Source organism: Hemitrygon akajei, chromosome 3 (assembly GCF_048418815.1).
Source record: "Hemitrygon akajei chromosome 3, sHemAka1.3, whole genome shotgun sequence".
Taxonomy (NCBI): Eukaryota; Metazoa; Chordata; class Chondrichthyes; order Myliobatiformes; family Dasyatidae; genus Hemitrygon; species Hemitrygon akajei.
Genome location: NC_133126.1, coordinates 90,244,702 through 90,264,040, shown reverse-complemented (window position 1 = coordinate 90,264,040; position 19,339 = coordinate 90,244,702). Strand labels below are relative to the sequence as shown.

The window sequence follows — 19,339 nt, the reverse complement described above, 5'->3', positions numbered from 1 at the left end:
CTCTATCATTACCTAGTTTTTTGAACATTTGATAAGCTCTCTCTTCTTCTTAACTAGATTTACAACAGCCTTTGTGCACCACGATTCCAGTACCCTACCATCCTTTCCGTCTCATTGGAACGTACCTATGCAGAACTCCATGAAAATATCCCCTGAACATTTGCCACACTTCTTCTGTACATTTCCCTGAAAACATCTGTTCCCAATTTATGCTTCCAAGTTCTTGGCTGATAGCTTCATATTTCCCCTTACTCCAATTAAACGCTTTCCTAACTTGTCTGTTCCTATCCCTCTACAATGCTATGGCAAAGGAGATAGAATTGTAGTCACTATCTCCAAAATGCTCTCCCACTGAGAGACCTGACACCTGACCAAGTTTATTTCCCAATACCAGATCAAGTACAGCCTCTCCTTGTGTAGGTTTACTACATATTGTGTCAAGAAACCTTCTTGAACACACCTAACGAACTCCACCCCATCCAAACCCCTCGCTCTAGGGACATGCTAATCAATATTTGGGAAATTAAAATCTCTCACCACAACAACCTGTTATTATTACACCTTTCCAGAATCTGTCTCCCTAACTGCTCCTCAATGTCCCTGTTACTATAGGGTAGTCTATAAAATACACCCAGTAGAGTTACTGACCCCTTCCTGTTTCTGACTTCCACCCACAGAAAGTCTGTACACAATCCCTTCATGACTTCCTCCTTTTCTGCAGCCGTGATACTACCTCTGATCAAAAGTGCCATGTCCCCACCTCTTTTGCCTCCCTCTCTGTCCTTTCTGAAACATCTAAAGCCTGGCACTCGAAGTAACAATTCCTGCCCCTGAGCCATCCAAGTCTCTTTAATGACCACAACATCATAGCTCCAAGTACTGATCCACACTCTAAGCTCATCCGCTCTGTTCATAATACTCCTTGCATTAAAATAAACACATCTCAAACCATCGGTCTGAGTGCATCCCTTCTCTATCACCTGCCTATCCTCCCTCTCGCACTGTCTACAAGCTTTCTCTATTTAACACATACAGACAAGCTGGATGAACTCAGCAGGTTGGGCAGCATCCGTTAAAATGAGCAGTCAACATTTCGGGCTGAGACCCTTCAGCCCGAAACGTTGACTGCTCATTTCAACGGATGCTGCCCGACCTGCTGAGTTCATCCAGCTTGATTGTACATGTTGATTTGACCACAGCATCTGCAGTGTACTTTGTGTTAGCTTTCTCTATTTGTGAGCCAACCGCCTCTTCCTCCATCTCTTCAGCTTGGTTCCCATCCCTCAGCAATCCTAGTTTAAACTCTCCTCAGTAGCCTTCCCACTTCAGGATATCTTGGACACGATCAGAAACCATCCCAGATCCTGGCAACTGGGAGGCAAACTACCACCCGTGCTTCTTTCCTGCGTCCACAAAATCGCCTGTCTGACCCCCTAACTATAGAGCCCCTATCTCTGCTGCCATCCTCTTCCTTTCCCTACCCTTCTGAGCCACAGAGCCAGAGACTCTGTGCCAGAGGCACAGCCACTATTGCTTCCCCCAGGTAGGCCGCTCCACCCCACAACAGTACTCAACAGGGGTACAGTCACAGGAGTGCTCTCTAGCCTCTGACTCTTGCCCTTCCCTCTCCTGTTATTCACTTATCTGTCTCCCCAGGCCTCGGTGTGACCATCTGCCTATAACTCCTCTCTATCACCTCCTCTCTGGCTGACGTCCACATGCTTGCGCAGTCGTGCTCCGATCAAACCGCTGAAGAAATAACCATCTCCCTTTAAACTTTTCTCGCTGTTCTCACTGGCTGATGTCCATGCGCTTGCACAGTCGTGCCCCAATCAAAATGCTAAAGAAATAACATGACTGATCCTTTTATCCCCCTCCTCAGCCCTACTTCCCAGTCTTCTCCCCATAACCTAGCCAATCAAGAACCTATCAATCTCTGCCTTTTCTACACACAATGACCAGGCCTCCATAGCAGCCTGTGGTAACAAATTCCACAAATTCACCACCCTCTGACTAAAGAAATTACTCGGCATCTGTTTTAAATGGACACCCCCGCCTCACGCCCCACTATCCTGAGGCTGTGCCCTCTTGTCCTGAACTCCCCCACCATGGGAAACATCCTTTTCACATCTATTCTGTCTAGACCTTTCAACATTCAAAAGGTTTCAATGAGATCCCCCCTCATCCTTCTAAATACCATACAGACCCACATTTTAGGTCATATTTATGCAGAAATAGAGAAAATTCTGAAGTGTTCACAAACTTTCTAGCACCACTGTATGTCAGTGATATTAAACCCAATTCTGATTCTGAAAGAAAATGCTCCATCATTGAGCATCCCTATCCAAAATGATGAGTGGCCACAAAAGGAAATTGTCACATTTATGTCAAATATTAGCAAATCTTCAGAATTTCCCAAAGCATTTCACACAACTGATTCATTCACTCATATGTTCACACAATGTAGGAGGCAGTCATATAGCCCTTCTAGGTCATCTCTTAGAGCAGAGGTTCCCACCTTTTTATATGCCATGGAACCCTACCATTAACCAAGGGGTCTGTGGACCCCAGGTTGGGATCCCCTGCGAGCATGCCCTTTGTCCTATTCCCTCACTTATCTCCTTTATTATATTCTGACACATTTATTGCATTCTCCAATTCTCTATTTAATAGCACTGTAAGTGGTTTATAGGAATCAATTAACCTACCAGCCAGCATTTTCTTGGGACACAGCGACTTAAGACTACAAATACGACAGCTAACTTGGTTTAGCTAAATACAACTAATTAAATATTTCAGGTAGTAAGTGCATGTTGAGGAATCAAATGCCGGTCAGGACAGCCATTGGAATGGAAATCCCACTATCCACAAGCAGGACAGGAATCTTTTCATTTCGCATTCCATTCAAATAATTCTCGTTGAAAATTTGGCAAACTTGATCTGGACTTAAGTACCAGCCAAGATTGTGTGCAAAAGCCTTGTTTCAATTAGTGTCCAACTATCTGTAAGAAGTGCCTTGAAGACACATGCTGAATATCCCACCACCAGCTAATAGTATCTTATTGCTGGGAAGTGCAAAGTGAACCAAAATGGAGAATGAGGCTGCTACAACTCACCAGGAGCAGTGATCCCAAGAATTCCCAGACCACCAAGCTGCTTCCAGAACTCCTAAACAACAAAAAGAGGGAATTTAAGCAATAAATCAAATTGATGGGAATTGATGAAATCTAAAACACTTAACACACCGATACAGTGTAAAATTCTAAAATTCTGATGAGCTAGCATGCTCTACATTTTGGTAATCTGCTAATTCGGACTATTGCATGTTACTTATATGAATAGTTCATAACTCTTAATTTATTGTTTTTGCATGTTTTATACTACTGTGGGGTAATGCAAGGGGAGGAAAAGTATAGATACTTAACAACTACTGTTGGTGGGTTGGGGATCACTTTAAGAGGCTGGGCTGATGTGATGACATACTAATGTGAAGGCTTTAACTGTGCTTTATGTTTTGTGTTTGGTTGACAATAAAGGAGTTTTTTCACAGTTTCCCTTAAACTTAAAACACCTCTGTCGTTTTATTTACAAAAACCTACATTGATGATCCCGATGTTCTAGGACCATTCCAGAGTTATTCAACATGTCAGCCAATAAAGTCGCTTTGAATCTGTCAGTGTTTTGGGAGCAAAATGCTGTTGCTTGGTTTGTACAAGCCAAGGCCCAATTTGCACTGTGAGAAATCTCTGTATTTACAAAAACTTACACTATGATAATAAATTGTCCAGGAACCACATAAGTTGAAAGAGAGCAAGGGAACTGGGACCCCAGCAAGTAGAAAAGAAAAGCAGGAAGACTACCTGATGAGCCAGAGCATTTAGACTTCCAAAGAGTCAGATAGCAGATGGTTGTTTTACCACAGATCACTGCTACAAGATTCATTTGTTAAAGGATTTTTATAGCATGCTAACTTAAAATATAGTGGTCACTGTCTAGATCATTGATTTTTTTTTACTAATGAAGTCAAGGTTATATTTTAACCATACGTAACCAAATAAATTCTGTACCAAATAATGGAAGCTTGCAGGATGAAATCTCGTTGTCCTGGAGGACTCTTAGGAGAGGAAAATAGAGAATGACAGAGTGCAGACTCAATTACAGTTAGACAAGAGCGAGGTATAGAATGTAACATAATAATGTTTTTCAGGAAACTTCACTGGATTTGTGGATTTAGCAGGACAGAAGTGATGAGCGAGTCCTTGGTCTACTGGATAAGCAATTTTACTGGCTGAAGAGGATGCCATGGGGAAGAGGGCACCACTGCCTGTACAAAACAGTAAAAGATTCTCAGAAGGAAGCAAGCAGAATATTTCCTATAGACAGATCAAAAGAGGCAAGTTTTTTTTTGTTCAAGTTTTGTTCCCTTGGTAAAAATTGTGTATAATTTAGTTTTAATTTATACTTATAAAGTCATAGAACACTAAAGCACAGAAACAGGCCCTTCGACCCATCAAGTCAGTACTGAACTATTAATCCACCTAGTTCCATTGACCAGCAACTGGACCATAGCCCTCCACATCCTTCCTAACCATGCACCTATCCAAATTTCTTTTAAATGTTGAAATCGAACACATATCCATCACTTCTGCTAGCAGCTCATTAAAAACTCTCACCATCCTCTGAGTGAAGATTCCGCCCCCTTATGTTCCCCTTAAACATTCCACATTTCACTCTTAACCCATGACCTCTAGTTCTAGTCTCACCCAACCTCAGTGGAAAATGTGCTTGCAATTACCCTATCTCTCCTCCTCATAATTTTGTATACCTCTATCAAATCTTCCTTCACTCTTCTACATTCTAGGGAATAAAGACCTAAGCTATTCAACCTTTCCCTATAACCGAGGTCCTCAAGTCCTGACAACATCCTTGTAAATCTCCTCTGCACACTTTCAATGACTGACATTTTTTCCGCAGGTAGCTGTTATTAAGCCTCACAAACATCGTATGCAACTTCAAAATAACATCCTGACTCCTGTATTCAATACTTCGAGTTATGAAGGTCAACGTGCCAAAATCTAGGGCTGAAATGGCTAGCACAAGAGGGCACAGTTTTAAGGTGCTTGGAAGTAGGTAAAGAGGAGATTCAGGGGTAAGTTTTTTTTCACACAGAGAGTGGTGAGTGCGTGGAATGGGCTGCCAGTGACGGTGGTGGAGTGGATACAATAGGATCTTTTAAGAGACTCCTATACAGGTACATGAAGTTCTGAAAGAGAGAGGGCTACAGGTAACCCTAAGTAATTTCTAAGGACATGTTGGGCACAGCTTTGTGGGCCCAAGGGCCCGTATTGTGCTGCAGGTTTTCTATGTTTCTATCTCTCTTTATGTCCCTATCTACCCATGACACCACTTTCAAGGAATTGTGGACCTGTATTCCCAGATCTCTCTGCTCTATCACACTCCTCAGTGCCCTACTGCTCACCATGCATGTCCTACCCTGGTTTATCTGCCTAAAGCGTTACACCCCACACTTGTCTGCATTAAAGTCCACCTGCCATTTTTCAGCCCATTTTACCTACTGGTCCAGATCCCACTGCAAGCTTTGATGCTCTTCCTCACTGTCCACTATACCCCCAATCTTAGTGTCATCTGAAATTTTGCAGATCCAGTTTACTGCATTATCATCCAGATCATTAATTTAGATGACAATATACAAACACCATTTCCAGAAAAGTTGGGATATTTTCCAAAATGCAATAAGAACAAAAATCTGTGATATGTTAATTCACGTGAACCCTTATTTAACTGTCAAAAGTACAAAGAAAAGATTTTCAATAGTTTTACTGACCAACTTAATTGTATTTTGTAAATATACACAAATTTAGAATTTGATGGCTGCAACACACTCAACAAAAGTTGGGACAGAGTTAAAATAAGATTGAAAAGTGCACAGAATATTCAAGTAACACTGGTTTGGAAGACTCCACATTAAGCAGGCTAATTGGTAGCAGGTGAGGTATCATGACTGGGTATAAAAGTAGCGTCCATCAAAAGCTCAGTCTTTGCAAGCAAGGATGGGTCGTGGCTCACCCCTTTGTGCCAAAATTCGTGAGAATTGTTAGTCAGTTCAAAAGGAACATTTCTCAACGTAAGATTGCAGAGAATTTAGGTCTTTCAACATCTACAGTACATAATACTGTGAAAAGGTTCAGAGAATTCAGAGACATCTCAGTACGTAAAGGGCAAGGTCGGAAACCACTGTTGAATGCGCGTGATCTTCGAGCCCTCAGGCGGCACTGCCTAAGAAACCATCATGCTACTGTGCCAATTATAGCCACCTGGGCTCAGGAGTACTTCGGAAAACCATTGTCACTTAACACAGTCCGTCGCTGCATCCAGAAATGCAACTTGAAACAGTATTACTCAAGGAGGAAGCCATACATCAACACTATGCAGAAACACCGGCGAGTTCTCTGGGCCCGAGCTCATCTCAGATGGACCGAAAGACTGTGAAACCGTGTGCTGTGGTCAGATGAGTCCACATTTCGTCTAGTTTTCAGAACAAACTGGCGTCGAGTTCTCCATGCCAAAGATGAAAACGACCATCCTGATTGTTATCAGCGAAAGATGCAAAAGCCAGCATCTGTGATGGTATGGGGGTGCATCAGTGCCCACGGCATGGGTGAGTTGCATGTATGTGAAGGTACCATTGACTCTGAGGCGTATATTAGGATTTTAGAGAGACATATGTTGCCATCAAGGCGACGTCTCTTCCCGGGACGTCCATGCTTATTTCAGCAGGACAATGCCAGACCATATTCTGCATGGGCTACAACAGCGTGGCTTTGTAGACACAGAGTGCGTGTGCTTGACTGGCCTGCTGCCAGTCCAGATCTATCTCCTATTGAAAATGTATGGTGCATCATGAAGAGGAGAATCAGACAACGGAGACCACGGACTGTTGAGCAGCTGAAGTCTTATATCAAGCAAGAATGGACAAAATTTCCAATTGCAAATCTACTACAATTAGCACCCTCAGTTCCAAAACGATTAAAAAGTGTTATTAAAAGGAAAGGTGATGTAACACAATGGTAAACATGCCTCTGTCCAAACTTTTGTTGAGTGTGTTGCAGCCATCAAATTCTAAATTTGTGTATATTTACAAAATACAATTAAGTTAGTCAGTAAAACTACTGAAAATCTTTTCTTTGTACTTTTGTCAGTTAAATAAAAGTTCACGTGAATTAACATATCACATTTTTGTTTTTATTGCATTTTGGAAAATATCCCAACTTTTCTGGAAATGGGGTTTGTAGATCCCTGTGGCGTATCACTTGTCATAGGCCTCCAATTAGAGATGCAACCACCAACTACCATTCTCTGTGTTCTCCCACGAAGCCAATGTCTGATCCAATTTACTATCTCATCCTGATTGCCAAGTTTCTGAACCTTCTTGACTAACCTCCCAGATAGTATCTTGTCAAAGGCCTTAATAAAATTCACGTAGACAACACCCACTGCCTTGCCTTCATCAACTTTTCTGCTACCTTCCTTGAAAAGCTCTTTAAGATTGATTAGATACACCCACCACACCAAAAACTATATTGCCTATCCCTAATTTTCCCTATCTATCGAAATACTTAAATCTTTAGAATACCTTCCAAAAACACTACTTGGAAGTGTTTTCAAAGTGTTTTCAAACACTACTTACATCCACTACTGATGTCAGGCTCACCAGCCTATAATTTTCTGGCCCATTCTTAGAGCCTTTTTCAAACAATGGAACAACATTAGCAATCTTCCAATCCTCACCCATAGCTGAAGTTCCCAAGGTGAGCACATGCGCAAACACACACATCTTTTGCTACTAACGCACAAAGGAATTTAAACTGCGCACAAAAGATCGTCACCCTCTATTTCATTGACATGTTAAGTATAATTCATGATCATTTTCACATCACATTTTCTTTTTCTGGTTTTTGATGAGGACAGTGTTGACAACGTGGAGCTTGCGATGATTTGTCTGTAGATTTTAGAACTGGCTTATTTATACTGTTTTTAATTGAAGAAATTACTCAGTGTGCTCATGTTGTTGTCGCTGGGCAAAAAATTGCCCAGAACAAGATTTTTGTGCACACTGATCATTACAAATTAGTAGGAAGATTATCCGTGTCCAAGGATGTTTGAAATATCTTTGCTAGGGCCCCTGCAATTTCTGCACTAACCTCGCATGAGGAGCAAGGGAACACCTTGTCAGAAACTGGGGATTTATCTACCCTAATTTGCCTCAAGACAGTAAACACCTCCTTTGTAATCGGTATACAGTCCATGACTTCAACTGGTGCAGAGACCCTGTGTTTGTCTCCTGACTGAACACAGACGCAAAAAGTTCAATGCAATACATAATATAGAAGAGAAAAAAATAATAAATAAAATAAAAATAATAATAACTAAATCAATTACAGTATACATATTTTGAATAAATTTCAAAAGGCGCAAAAACAAAAAAACTGTATATTTTTTAAAAAGTGAGGTAGTGTTCACGGATTCAATGACCTTTTAGGAATCGGATGGCAGAGGGGAAGAAGCTGTTCCTGAATCGCTGAGTGTGTACCTTCAAGCTTCTGTACCTCCTAGCACATGGTAGCAGTGAGAAAAGGGCAAACCTCTTAATATATCTGTAGAAGCCCTTAGGATTCTCCTTCACTTTCTCTGCTGGAGCAAACTCATGTGTTCTTTTCACCCTCCCAATTTCCCACTTCAGAATCAGAATCAAGTTTATCATCACCAGCATGTGACGTCAAATTTGTTAACTTAGCAGCAGCAGTTCAAACTCCTAATAAAGCACAACCGCTGTCTTGCCTTCTTTATAACTACATTGATATGTTGGGACCAGGTTAGATCCTCAAAGATCTTGACACCCAGGAACTTGAAGTTGCTCACTCTCTCCACTTCTGATCCCTCTATGAGGATTGGTATGTGTTCCTTCGTCTTCCCTTCCTGAAGTCCACTATCAGCTCTTTCTTCTTACTGACAGAGTGCCAGGTTGTTGCTACGGGATCATTCCACTAGTTCACATATCTCACACCTGTACGCCCTCTCGTCACCACCTGAGATTCTACCAACAATGGTTGTATCATCAGCAAATTTATAGATGGTATTTGAGCTTCACCTAGCCACAGATCTGGCCTTCAGCAGATGACATACCTCCTGGTTCATCCACGGCTTTTGGTTTGGGAATGTACAGTAAGTCTTTGTGGGCTCACACTCATCCACACAGGTTTTAATGAAGTCAGTAACAACTGCAGCATACTCATCCAGGTTCAAAGATGAAGCCCTGAATACAGTCCAGTCCACCGATTCAAAGCAGTCCTGTAGGTGCTCCTGTGCTTCCCTTGTCCAAACCTTCTTGGTCCTCACTGCTGGCGCTGCAGTCTTCAGTCTCTGCCTTTTCTCAGGGAGTAAAAGTACAGCCAGGTGATCAGACTTCCTGAAGTGAGGGCATGGAATAGCACGATAGGCACTCTTGATCCAATGTGTCATTTCCTCTGGTACTGCAAGTGATCTGTTGATGGTAATTGCTTAGTGATTTTTTCAGACTGGCCTGGTTAAAATCTCCCAAAACGTTAGTGAAGGCATTAGGGTGCACTGTTTCATGCATATTGATCTCATTACTCAAATCATCTAAAGCCTGCTTGACATTGGCCTGAGGTGGAATGTAAACTGCTACCAAAATGACCAGACAGAACTCCCGTGGTAGGTAAAAAGGATGGCACTTTACTGCTAGATATTCCAGGTGTGGTGAGCAGCACTGGGACAACACTGATATATTTGTGCACAAAGAGGAGTTGATCATGAGGCATACTCCTCCACCTTTGCTTTTGAGAGACTCTATAGATCTATCCTGACGGTGTATAGAAAACCCATCAATCTGAATCGCTGTATCTGGTACAGAAGAGGTTAACCAGGATTCTGTGAAACAAGGGCACACGCAGTCCTAATGTCTCTCTGATTCAGCACCCTGGCTCTGAGATCATCGATTTTATTCACTAGAGTCTGCACGTTCGCCAGCAAGATAGTCGGTATAGGGAGTTTAAAACCCTGTTTTCTTAAACGCACTTGTAATCCTGATCTACACCCACGCTTCCTCGGAGGTGTCCTCTGTGGGCATTTCCGACCACAATCAGGGGTGTTTCCATTGGTTTTAAGCAGCAATAGTTCGTGAAGACATCTTTGTTGACTGTACTGACCTTGGAAGCAGTTGTGCTTTTTAGCTGTATCAGGCTGAAACGGGAATATTTAATCATATCCATTGAGAGTACTGCTGCCCCAGAACTTGAGTACTTAAGAGTTCTCTTGCATTTCTTATACTCAAGTACTTCATTTCCTCCTTCCTGCCTCTACCTGCTACGCACCTCCTTTTTCTTAACCGTGGCCGCCTTCTCTTGAAAACCAAGGTTCCCTAAACGTGTTATCCTTGCCTTTTATTCCAACAGGAACAAACAAATTCTGCATTCTCACAATTTCACTTCTGAAGGCTGCCCACTTAACAAGTACACCTTTGCCAACTTGCCAGATCTTTTCTAATACCATCAAAATTGGTTGCTCTCCAACTTAGAATCTCAATCTGAGGATCAGACCTATCCATCTGTATAATTATATTGAAACTAATGGCAATATGATCACTAGCTACAAACATCTATTACCTGCCCTATATCATTTCCTAATAGGGCATTGAGTATCGTATTCTCTCTAGTTGGGATTTTGATTAAGGAAACTTCCATGAACACATTTGACAAACTCTATTCCATCCAGTCCTTTCATGATAAGGGAGTCCAAAACAATATGTGGAAAGTTAAAAATGACCTATTATTAAACCTTACATTTCTTGCAACAGTCTGTGATCTCTCTACAAATTTGTTCCTCTAAATCCTATGGACTCTTGGTGGTCTGTAATATGAATATGGTCATCCCTTTTTATTCCTCAGTTCCATCCATATAGCCTCTAGTCTGAGCAATGCCATTACATTTTCGTTGATTAATAATGCCACCCCCATTTAATTCTTCCCACTCTATTACGTTTAAAGCAACAGAGCCCCAGAACATTGTGCTACCAGTCCTGCCCCTCATGCAGGTAATTCTCAATAATACAATGTCAGAATTCCATGTTCTGATCCACATCCTAACTCATCCATCTTTCCTACAGTATTCCTTACATTGAAATATACACAACTTAGAACATTAGTCCCACCATGTTCAACCTTTCAACTCCTGACTTTGTATGTAGGCTTAACAACATTCCCCACAAACACTCCACTACCTGCTCTAGTTCCCACCCCCCTGCAACTCTAGTCTGAACCCTCCTCCACACCCCACACCCCATGCAACACCAGCAAACCTTCACACAAGGATATTAGTTCTCCTCCAGTTCACATGCAAACTGTCCCGTTTGTATAGGTCCCACCTTCCCAGTGATCCAGAAATTTGAAGCCCTCCTTCAGGCACCATCTTGTTAGCTGTGTGTAAAAGTGCATGATTTTCCTCGCCTCACTAGCGCATGCACGTGTAGCAATCCAGAGATCACAACTCTGGAGGTCCTGTCATTTAACTTGGCATCTAACTCCTTGAACTCAGTTTGCAGGACCACATCTCCCTTCCTACCCATGTCATTGGTACCAACATGGACCACAACCTCTGGTTTCTTTTTTGTGAATCCTCTTATGTGCTAAGACCCTGCTGCAATTATGTTTTTCATTCTAACTGAATTCAAAAATCAGAGGTGCAAAGGGATTTGGGTGTCCTCAAGCAGGATTCCCTAAAGGTTAATTTGCAGGTTGAATCAATGGTGAGAAAGGTGAATGTGATGTTAGCATTCATTTCAAGAGGACTAGAGTATAAAAGTAAGGATATAATGCTGAGTCTATGAGGCCTCACAGAGTATTATGTGCAATTTGGGCCCCCCATTAAGAAAGGATGTGCTGACTTTGGAGAGGGTTCAGAGGAGGTTCACAAGAATGATTCTGGGAATGAAAGGGTTATTATATAAACAATGATTGAAGGCTCTGGACCCACACTCACTGGAATTTCGAAGAATGAGGACATATTTCATTGAAACCTATTGAATGTTGAAAGACCTAGATAGAGTGGATGTGAAGAGGATGTTTCCTTTGGTGGGGGAGTCTAGAACCAGAGGACACACCCTCAAAATAGAGGGACATCATTTAGAACAGAGATGAGCAGGAATTTCTTTAGCCAGAGGATGTGAATCTGTGGGATTCATTGCCACAACTGGCTATAAAGACCAGGGCACTGGGTTCATTTAAGATAGAGATTAATAGGTTATTGATTAGTCAGGGCGTGAAAGGTTATGGGCAGAAGGCAGAAGAATGGGGTTGAGAGGGAAATAGATCAGCCATGGTGAAATGGCAGACATCTTTGTAAATCTCCTCTGCACCCTTTCCATGGTTTCCACGGCCTTCCTGTAGTGAGGCGACCAGATCTGAGCACAGTACTCCAAGTGGGGTCTGACCAGGGTCCTATATATGAAATGATGGACAAGGAGTAGGTAGCCACCATGGACTTGAATGCAAGAGATGCAGGAAGATGGAAGGTACCTGGATTGTAATCACTGACATTTTACAAATAAAATTTCCAGTATCTGCAATTGGACTTATAGGCTATAATTTAGAAAGAAACAACTGAAGGTTTGTTAGATTGAATCTGAAGGATGTAGAAAGATTTTGGGTTTTTTTTTAAGATGTAAAATACTGCAGATATAAATTAATGAGTTACAAAGTGAAGACCAAAGCATTCCAAGTCAAATTTTACCTCGTTGTAACATTTGGTTCTTTTCAAGAGAAGTTTTGATATTGGGAATTATATTGATGTCTACTTTTAAACTTTCAGATATCAACCAATGACTTATAGACAAAGTTCTGAGCCATATGTAACATCACATTTACCCTCAACTCTGGAAAGTCATTCCTCTGGTCGATTTCCTGGGCCTTGGGAACGAGGTGATCTTGGCAGAACTTATGAACCATCTGTCGAAGCTGTTTTGTGGAGAGAGAGAGAACATCCATAGTTATTACTAGAATTTAAAGAATAATTTAATTTGTTCATCCATGTAGACGGAAAACTAGCTGGAAGAAATGCAATAAAATTAAAGAGAAATACTGCAGTTTTCAAGGACTGTGCAATCCTACAGGCATTTTCCTTGCTGCATGCATGAGATTATCCTTAATGCTTAAGACGTAAAGATAGCACAACCTACTGTATTATCAACTGTCTCTCCGGTGAGGGAAAGAAACAATGTGTGTGTCACTTGCTGATGATACACAACTTGATGGGATTGTGAGCAAGGAAGAGGGGGAAGTAAAGAGGCTTCAGGGGATACAGGAAAGCTGAATGAGTGGGCAGGCGTATTGTAATGTGGAAAAATGTAGTTATTCCCTTTGGTGCCCAAAGAAAAGAAAGCTTTTTTTTAAATGTAATGAGATATTGAATGATATTGATTTTTAAGGGGATCTAGATATCCTTGTATACAAATCACCGAAACCCAACATGCAGATTATTATGGAAGGAAACATTCAGTTGCTCTGTATTATAAGGATGTGAGTACAGGAATAAAGAGGTCTTACTGCACTATACAGGACAGTCACTTTGTTGTGACTCCACCTGGAGTACTGGGTACAATTTTAGTCTCCTTAGCTTAAAGAATATACTTGGCATAGAGGGGCTACAGTAAAAATATACTAACCGATTTTAGGAACACTTGATTTGGTGTATGAGACCGAGCAGACTAGGCGAGGGTGTCACTTGGGAGGAACGAGAAAGGCTTTCATTGAGACCGAGCAGACTAGGCAAGGGTCTAGTTTAGAGGAATGAGAGAGGCTTTCATTGAGATTGAGCAGACTAGGCAAGGGTCTAGTTTAGAGGAACAAGAAAGGCTTTCATTGAGATTGAGCAGACTAGGCAAGGGTCTAGTTTAGAGGAATGAGAGAGGCTTCCTGACAGTTTATGAGACACCATCAGGATCGATCTACAGAGTCTCTCAAAAGCAGAGGTGGAGAAGTATGCCTCATGATCAACTCTCCTTGGTGTATAAATATATCAGTGCTGTCCTAATTCTGCTCAACAGACCTGCAATATCTAGCAGTAAAGTGCCATTCCTTTTACTACCACGGGAGTTCTCTGGGATCATTTTGGTAATAGTTTACATTCCACCTCAGGCCAATGTCAAGCAGGCTTTAGATGATCTGAGTAATGGGATCAACATGCACGAAACAGCACACCCTAATGCCTTCACCATCGTTTTGGGAGATTTTAACCAGGCAGTCTGAAAGAAATCACTAAGCAACTACCATCAACAGCTCACTTGCAATACCAGTGGAAACGACACACTGGACCATTGCTACACAACCATCAAGAACGCCTATCGTGCTATTCCACGCCCTCACTTCGGGAAGACTGATCACCTAGCTGTACTCCCTGAGCATAGGCAGAGACTGAAGACTGCAGCACCAGCAGTGAGGACCAAGAAGGTATGGATAAAGGAATCACAGGAGCGCCTGCAGGACTGCTTTGAATCGGTGGACTGGACTGTATCCAGGGATTCATCTTCGAGCCTGGATGAGTATGCTGCAGTTGTTACTGACTTCATTAAAACCTGTGTGGATGAGTGTATTCCCACAAAGACTTACTGTACATTCCCAAACCAAAAGCCGTCCTGTACCAGAAAACCAGGTATGATTTGCAGAGGGCTATTTCAAGGGCCAAGAGACAATTTTGAATGAGGTTGGAGGTGACGTTGGATGCATGGCAACTCTGGCAGGGTCTGCAAGACATTACTTCCTACAAAGCGAAATCCAACAGCATAAATAGCAGCAATGCTTCACTACCAGATGAACTCAACGCCTTCTATGCCCACTTTGAAAGGGAGAATGCATCTACAGCTGTGAAGGTCCCTGCTGCACCTGATGACCCTGTGATCTCCAAATCAGAGGCTGATGTTAGGCTGTCTATAAAGAGAGTGAACCCTTGCAAGGTGGAAGGTCCCGATGGAGTACCTTTGGAAACCTGTGCCAACCAATTGGCGGGAGTATTCAAGGACATTTTCAACCTCTCATTGCTACAGGCAGAAGTTCCCACTTGCTTCAAAAAGGCAACAATTATACCAGTGGCCAAGAAGAATAATGTGGACTGCCTTAATGACTATCACCCTGTAGCACTCACATCTACAGTGAGGAAATGCATTGAGAGGTTGGTTATGTCTGGACTGACTCCTGCCTCAGCAAGGACCTGGATACATTGCAATTTGCCTTTCGCCACAATAGGCCAACGGCAGATGCAATCTCCATGGCTCTCCACACGGCCTTAGACCACCTGGACAACACAAACACCTACGTCAGGATGCTGTTCATTGACTATAGCTCAGTATTTAATACCGTAATTCCCAAAATCCTGAATGAGAGGTTGCAGAACCTGGGCCTCTGTACCTCCCTCTGCAATTGGATCCTCGGCTTCCTAACCAGAAGACCACAATCTGTGTGGATTGGTGGTAACATATTCTTCTCGTTGATGATCAACACTGGCGCACCTCAAGGGTGTGTGCTTGGCCCACTCTACTCTCTATATACACATGACTGTGTGGCTAGGCACAGCTCAAATGTCATCTATAAATTGTTGGTAGAATCTCAGGTGGTGATGAGAGGGCATACAGGAGTGAGATATGCAAACTAGTGGAATGTTGTCACAGCAACAACCTGGCACTCAACATCAGTAAGCCGAAAGAGCTGATTGTGGACTTCAGGAAGGGTAAGACGAAGGAACACATACCAATCCTCATAGAGGGATCAGAAGCGGAGAAAGTGAGCAGCTTCAAGTTCCTGGGTGTCAAGATCTCTGAGGATCTAACCTGGTCCCAATATATCGATGTAGTTATAAAGAAGACAGCTGCTATACTTCATTATGAGTTTGAAGAGATTTGGTATGTCAACAAATACACTCAAAAACTTCTACTGTTATACAGTGGAGAGCATTCTGACAGGCTGCATCACTGCCTGGTATGGGGGGGGGGGGGGGGCTACTGCACAGGACCGAAAGAAGCTGCAGAGGGTTATAAATGTAGTCAGCTCCATCTTGGGTACTCGCTTACAAAGAACCCAGGACATCTTTAGGAAGCAGTGCGTCAGAAAGGCAGCGTCTATTATTAAAGACCTCCAGCACTCTGGACATGCCCTTTTCTCACTGTTACCATGAGGTAGGAGGCACAGAAGCCTGAAGGCACACACACTGAACGATTCAGGAACAGCTTCTTCCCCTCTGCCATCCAATTTCTAAATGGACATTGAACCCTTGGACACTACCTCACTTTTTAAAAACAAATATACATTATTTCTGTTTTTTGCACGTTTGATTAACTTGTTTATTTTTTTTTCTCTTCTAGATTATGTATTGTATTGAACTGCTGCTGCTAAGTTAACAAATTTCACGTAACATGTGGTGATCAAAAACCTGATTCTGAATCATACAACATTCTCAAACGGTTACTGGACACAGGGTGGATGTTTCCCCTGTTGAAGAGTCTAGAATCAGAAGTCACAGTGTCAGGACATTTCAGACTGAGATGAGGAGAAATTTCTTCATTCAGTTGATGAAGGATCACGGGCATTCACTACCCTAGAGGACTGTGGAGGCTTAGGCACTGAGTTAGTTCAAAATACAGATCAAAATATTTCTGGATGTGAATGGAATTAGAGACAGTGCTGTAAAATGGGGCTGAGGAAGAAGATCAGTCATGCTCTTGATGAATGGTAAAGCCAAGCAACACACACAAAATGCTGGAGGAACTTAGCAGGCCAGGTAGCGTCTAAGGAAAACAGTAGTCAACATTTTTGGCCAAGACCCTTCATCAGGACTGGAGAAAAAAAGATGAGGAGTCAGAGTTAGAAGGTGGAGAGGGAAGGAAGAAACACGAGGTAATAGGTGAATCTGGGGGGGGGGGAGGGGTGAAGTAAAGAGCCAGGATGTTGATTAGTGAAAGAGAAAGACAAGGGGGAGAAGCACCAGAGGGAAGTGATGGGCAGCTAAGGAGATGAGATGAAGGGAAAATGGGAATGGGGAATGGTGAAGTTAGGGGGGGGGGGGGGGGGCATCACTGGAAGTTACAGAAATCGACGCTCGTACCATCAGGTTGGAGGCTACCCAGACAGAACATAAGGTGTTGTTCCTCCAATCTGAGTGTGGCCTCATCACGACAGTGGAGGCGGCCATGGACTGAGAGGTCAGAATGGGAATGGAAAGTGGAATTAAAATGGGTAGCCACTGGAAGATCCCGCTTTTTCTGGTGGATGGAGCATAGGTGCTTGGCGAAGTGGTCTTCCAATATATGTCCAGTCTCACCGGAACACCGGATACAGTAGATGACCCCAACAGACTGACAGGTGAAGTGTCACCTCCATTGGAAGGACAGTTTGGGACCTGAATGGTAGTGAGTGAGGTGGTGTTGGGGCAGGTGAAGCATTTGTTCCACTTGCAAGGATAAGTGCCAGGAGGGACAGCAGCGGGGAGGGATGAATGGACAACGGAGTTGCATAGGAAGCAATCCCTGTGAAAAGCAGAAAGTGGGTAGGAAGGGAAAGACATGCTTAGGGATAGGATCTAGTTGGAGATGGCGGAAGTCCCGTCCAGGGATGCTTACCGTGAAGAAGCTTAAATTACTTCTGCCATCTCCCAAGAGAGAATTTGTAGAATGCCGACAAGATGGCTTTTTAGAAAAGCCTGTGATTGAGCCCACGAGAATCAACTATTCTGGATTGGTGTTGTGTAATGAACTGAATTTGATTAGGGAGCTTAAGGGAAAGGAACCCTTTAGAAGGCAGTGATGATAATATGATAGAATTTACCCTGCAATTTGAGAGGGAGAAGCTGAAAAATGTATCAGCGTTACAATGGAGTAAAGGGAATTAGAGAGGCATGAGAGAAGAGCTTTCTAGTGGTGCTAGAAAGTTTGTGATCTCTGTACAATTTTCACTATTTCTGCATAACTATGACCAAAAATGTGATCAGATCTTCACACAATTCCTACAACTAGATAAAGAGCACCCAGTTAAATAAATAACACAAAAAGTTATATATTTTCATTTACTTATTGAGAAAATGATCCAATATTACATGTATTTGTTGGAAAAAGTATGTGCACTGTTCCTTTCAGTAATTATGTGACCCCCCCCCCCCCCCCCATACACCAATAACTTCAACCAAACATTTCTGGTTACTGTTGATCAGGACTGCACATCAGCTTGGAGGAACTTTAGGCCATTCCTCCTTACAGAAATGCTTCAGCTCTGGGACGTTGGTAGGTTCCTTGCATGTACTGCTTGCTTCAGGTCATTCCACAACATTTCTATAGGATTAAGATCAGGATTTTGTCTCAGCCACTCCAAAACACAAATTTTCTTCTTTTTAAACCATTCTGTTGTTGATTTAGCCTTGGCTTTCTAATCATTGTCTTGTTGCATTATTCAACTTCCATTAAGCTGCAGGTGACAGACTGCTACCCGGACAATATCCTGTAAAATGTATTGACACAATTTTGAATTCATTGTTCCCTCAATGATTGCAAGCTGTCCAGGCCCTGAGACAGCAAAGCAGCCCCAAGCCAGAATGCTCCTTCCACCATGCTTCACAGTTGGGATGAGGTTTTGGCATTGATGCATTGTGCCCTTTTTCCTCCAAACATAGCAATGTACATTTCTGCCAAAAATGAACCTGGACATGCCTCTCAGTGGGACAGCATGTTGGCGACAGTGATCACAATTCTATCTCCTTTACCATAGCATTGGAGAGGGATAGGAACAGACAAATTAGGAAAGTGTTTAATTGGAGTAAGGGGAAATATGAGGCTATCAGGAAGGAACTTGGAGGCAAAAATTAGGAACAGATGTTCTCAGGGAAATGTATGGAAGAAATGTGGTAAATTTTCAGGGGATATTTGCGTGGAGTTCTGCATAGGTACATTCCAATGAGACAGGGAAAGGACGGTAGGGTACAGGAACCATGGTGTACAAAGGTTGATGTAAGTCCTAGTCAAGAAGAAAAGCTTATGAAAAACTAGGCTAGCAGGAAGGGACTTAAGAATGAAATTAAGAGAGCCAGAAGGGGCCATGAGAAGGCCTTGGCTGACAGGATTAAGGAAAACCCCAAGGCATTCTACAAGTATGTGAAGAGCAAGAGGATAAGATGTGAGAGAATAAGACCAATCAAGTGTGACAGTGAAAAATTGTGTGTGGAATGGGAGGAGATAGCAGAGGCACTTAAAGATTACTTTGCTTCAGTATTC

General features: G+C 42.5%; 1 protein-coding gene across 1 annotated transcript in view; it reads right to left on the bottom strand.

The window, feature by feature from the left end:
- ivd (isovaleryl-CoA dehydrogenase) overlaps nt 1-19,339 on the bottom strand; it is a 105,173-nt gene that overhangs the window by 71,732 nt on the left and 14,102 nt on the right. The window contains exons 2-3 of the mRNA XM_073040323.1: nt 12,960-13,049; nt 3,117-3,168 (exon numbers count right to left, since the gene is read on the bottom strand). Of these exons, the coding sequence (XP_072896424.1) occupies nt 3,117-3,168; nt 12,960-13,049 (142 nt within the window). The remainder of the gene's footprint in view (nt 1-3,116; nt 3,169-12,959; nt 13,050-19,339) is intronic.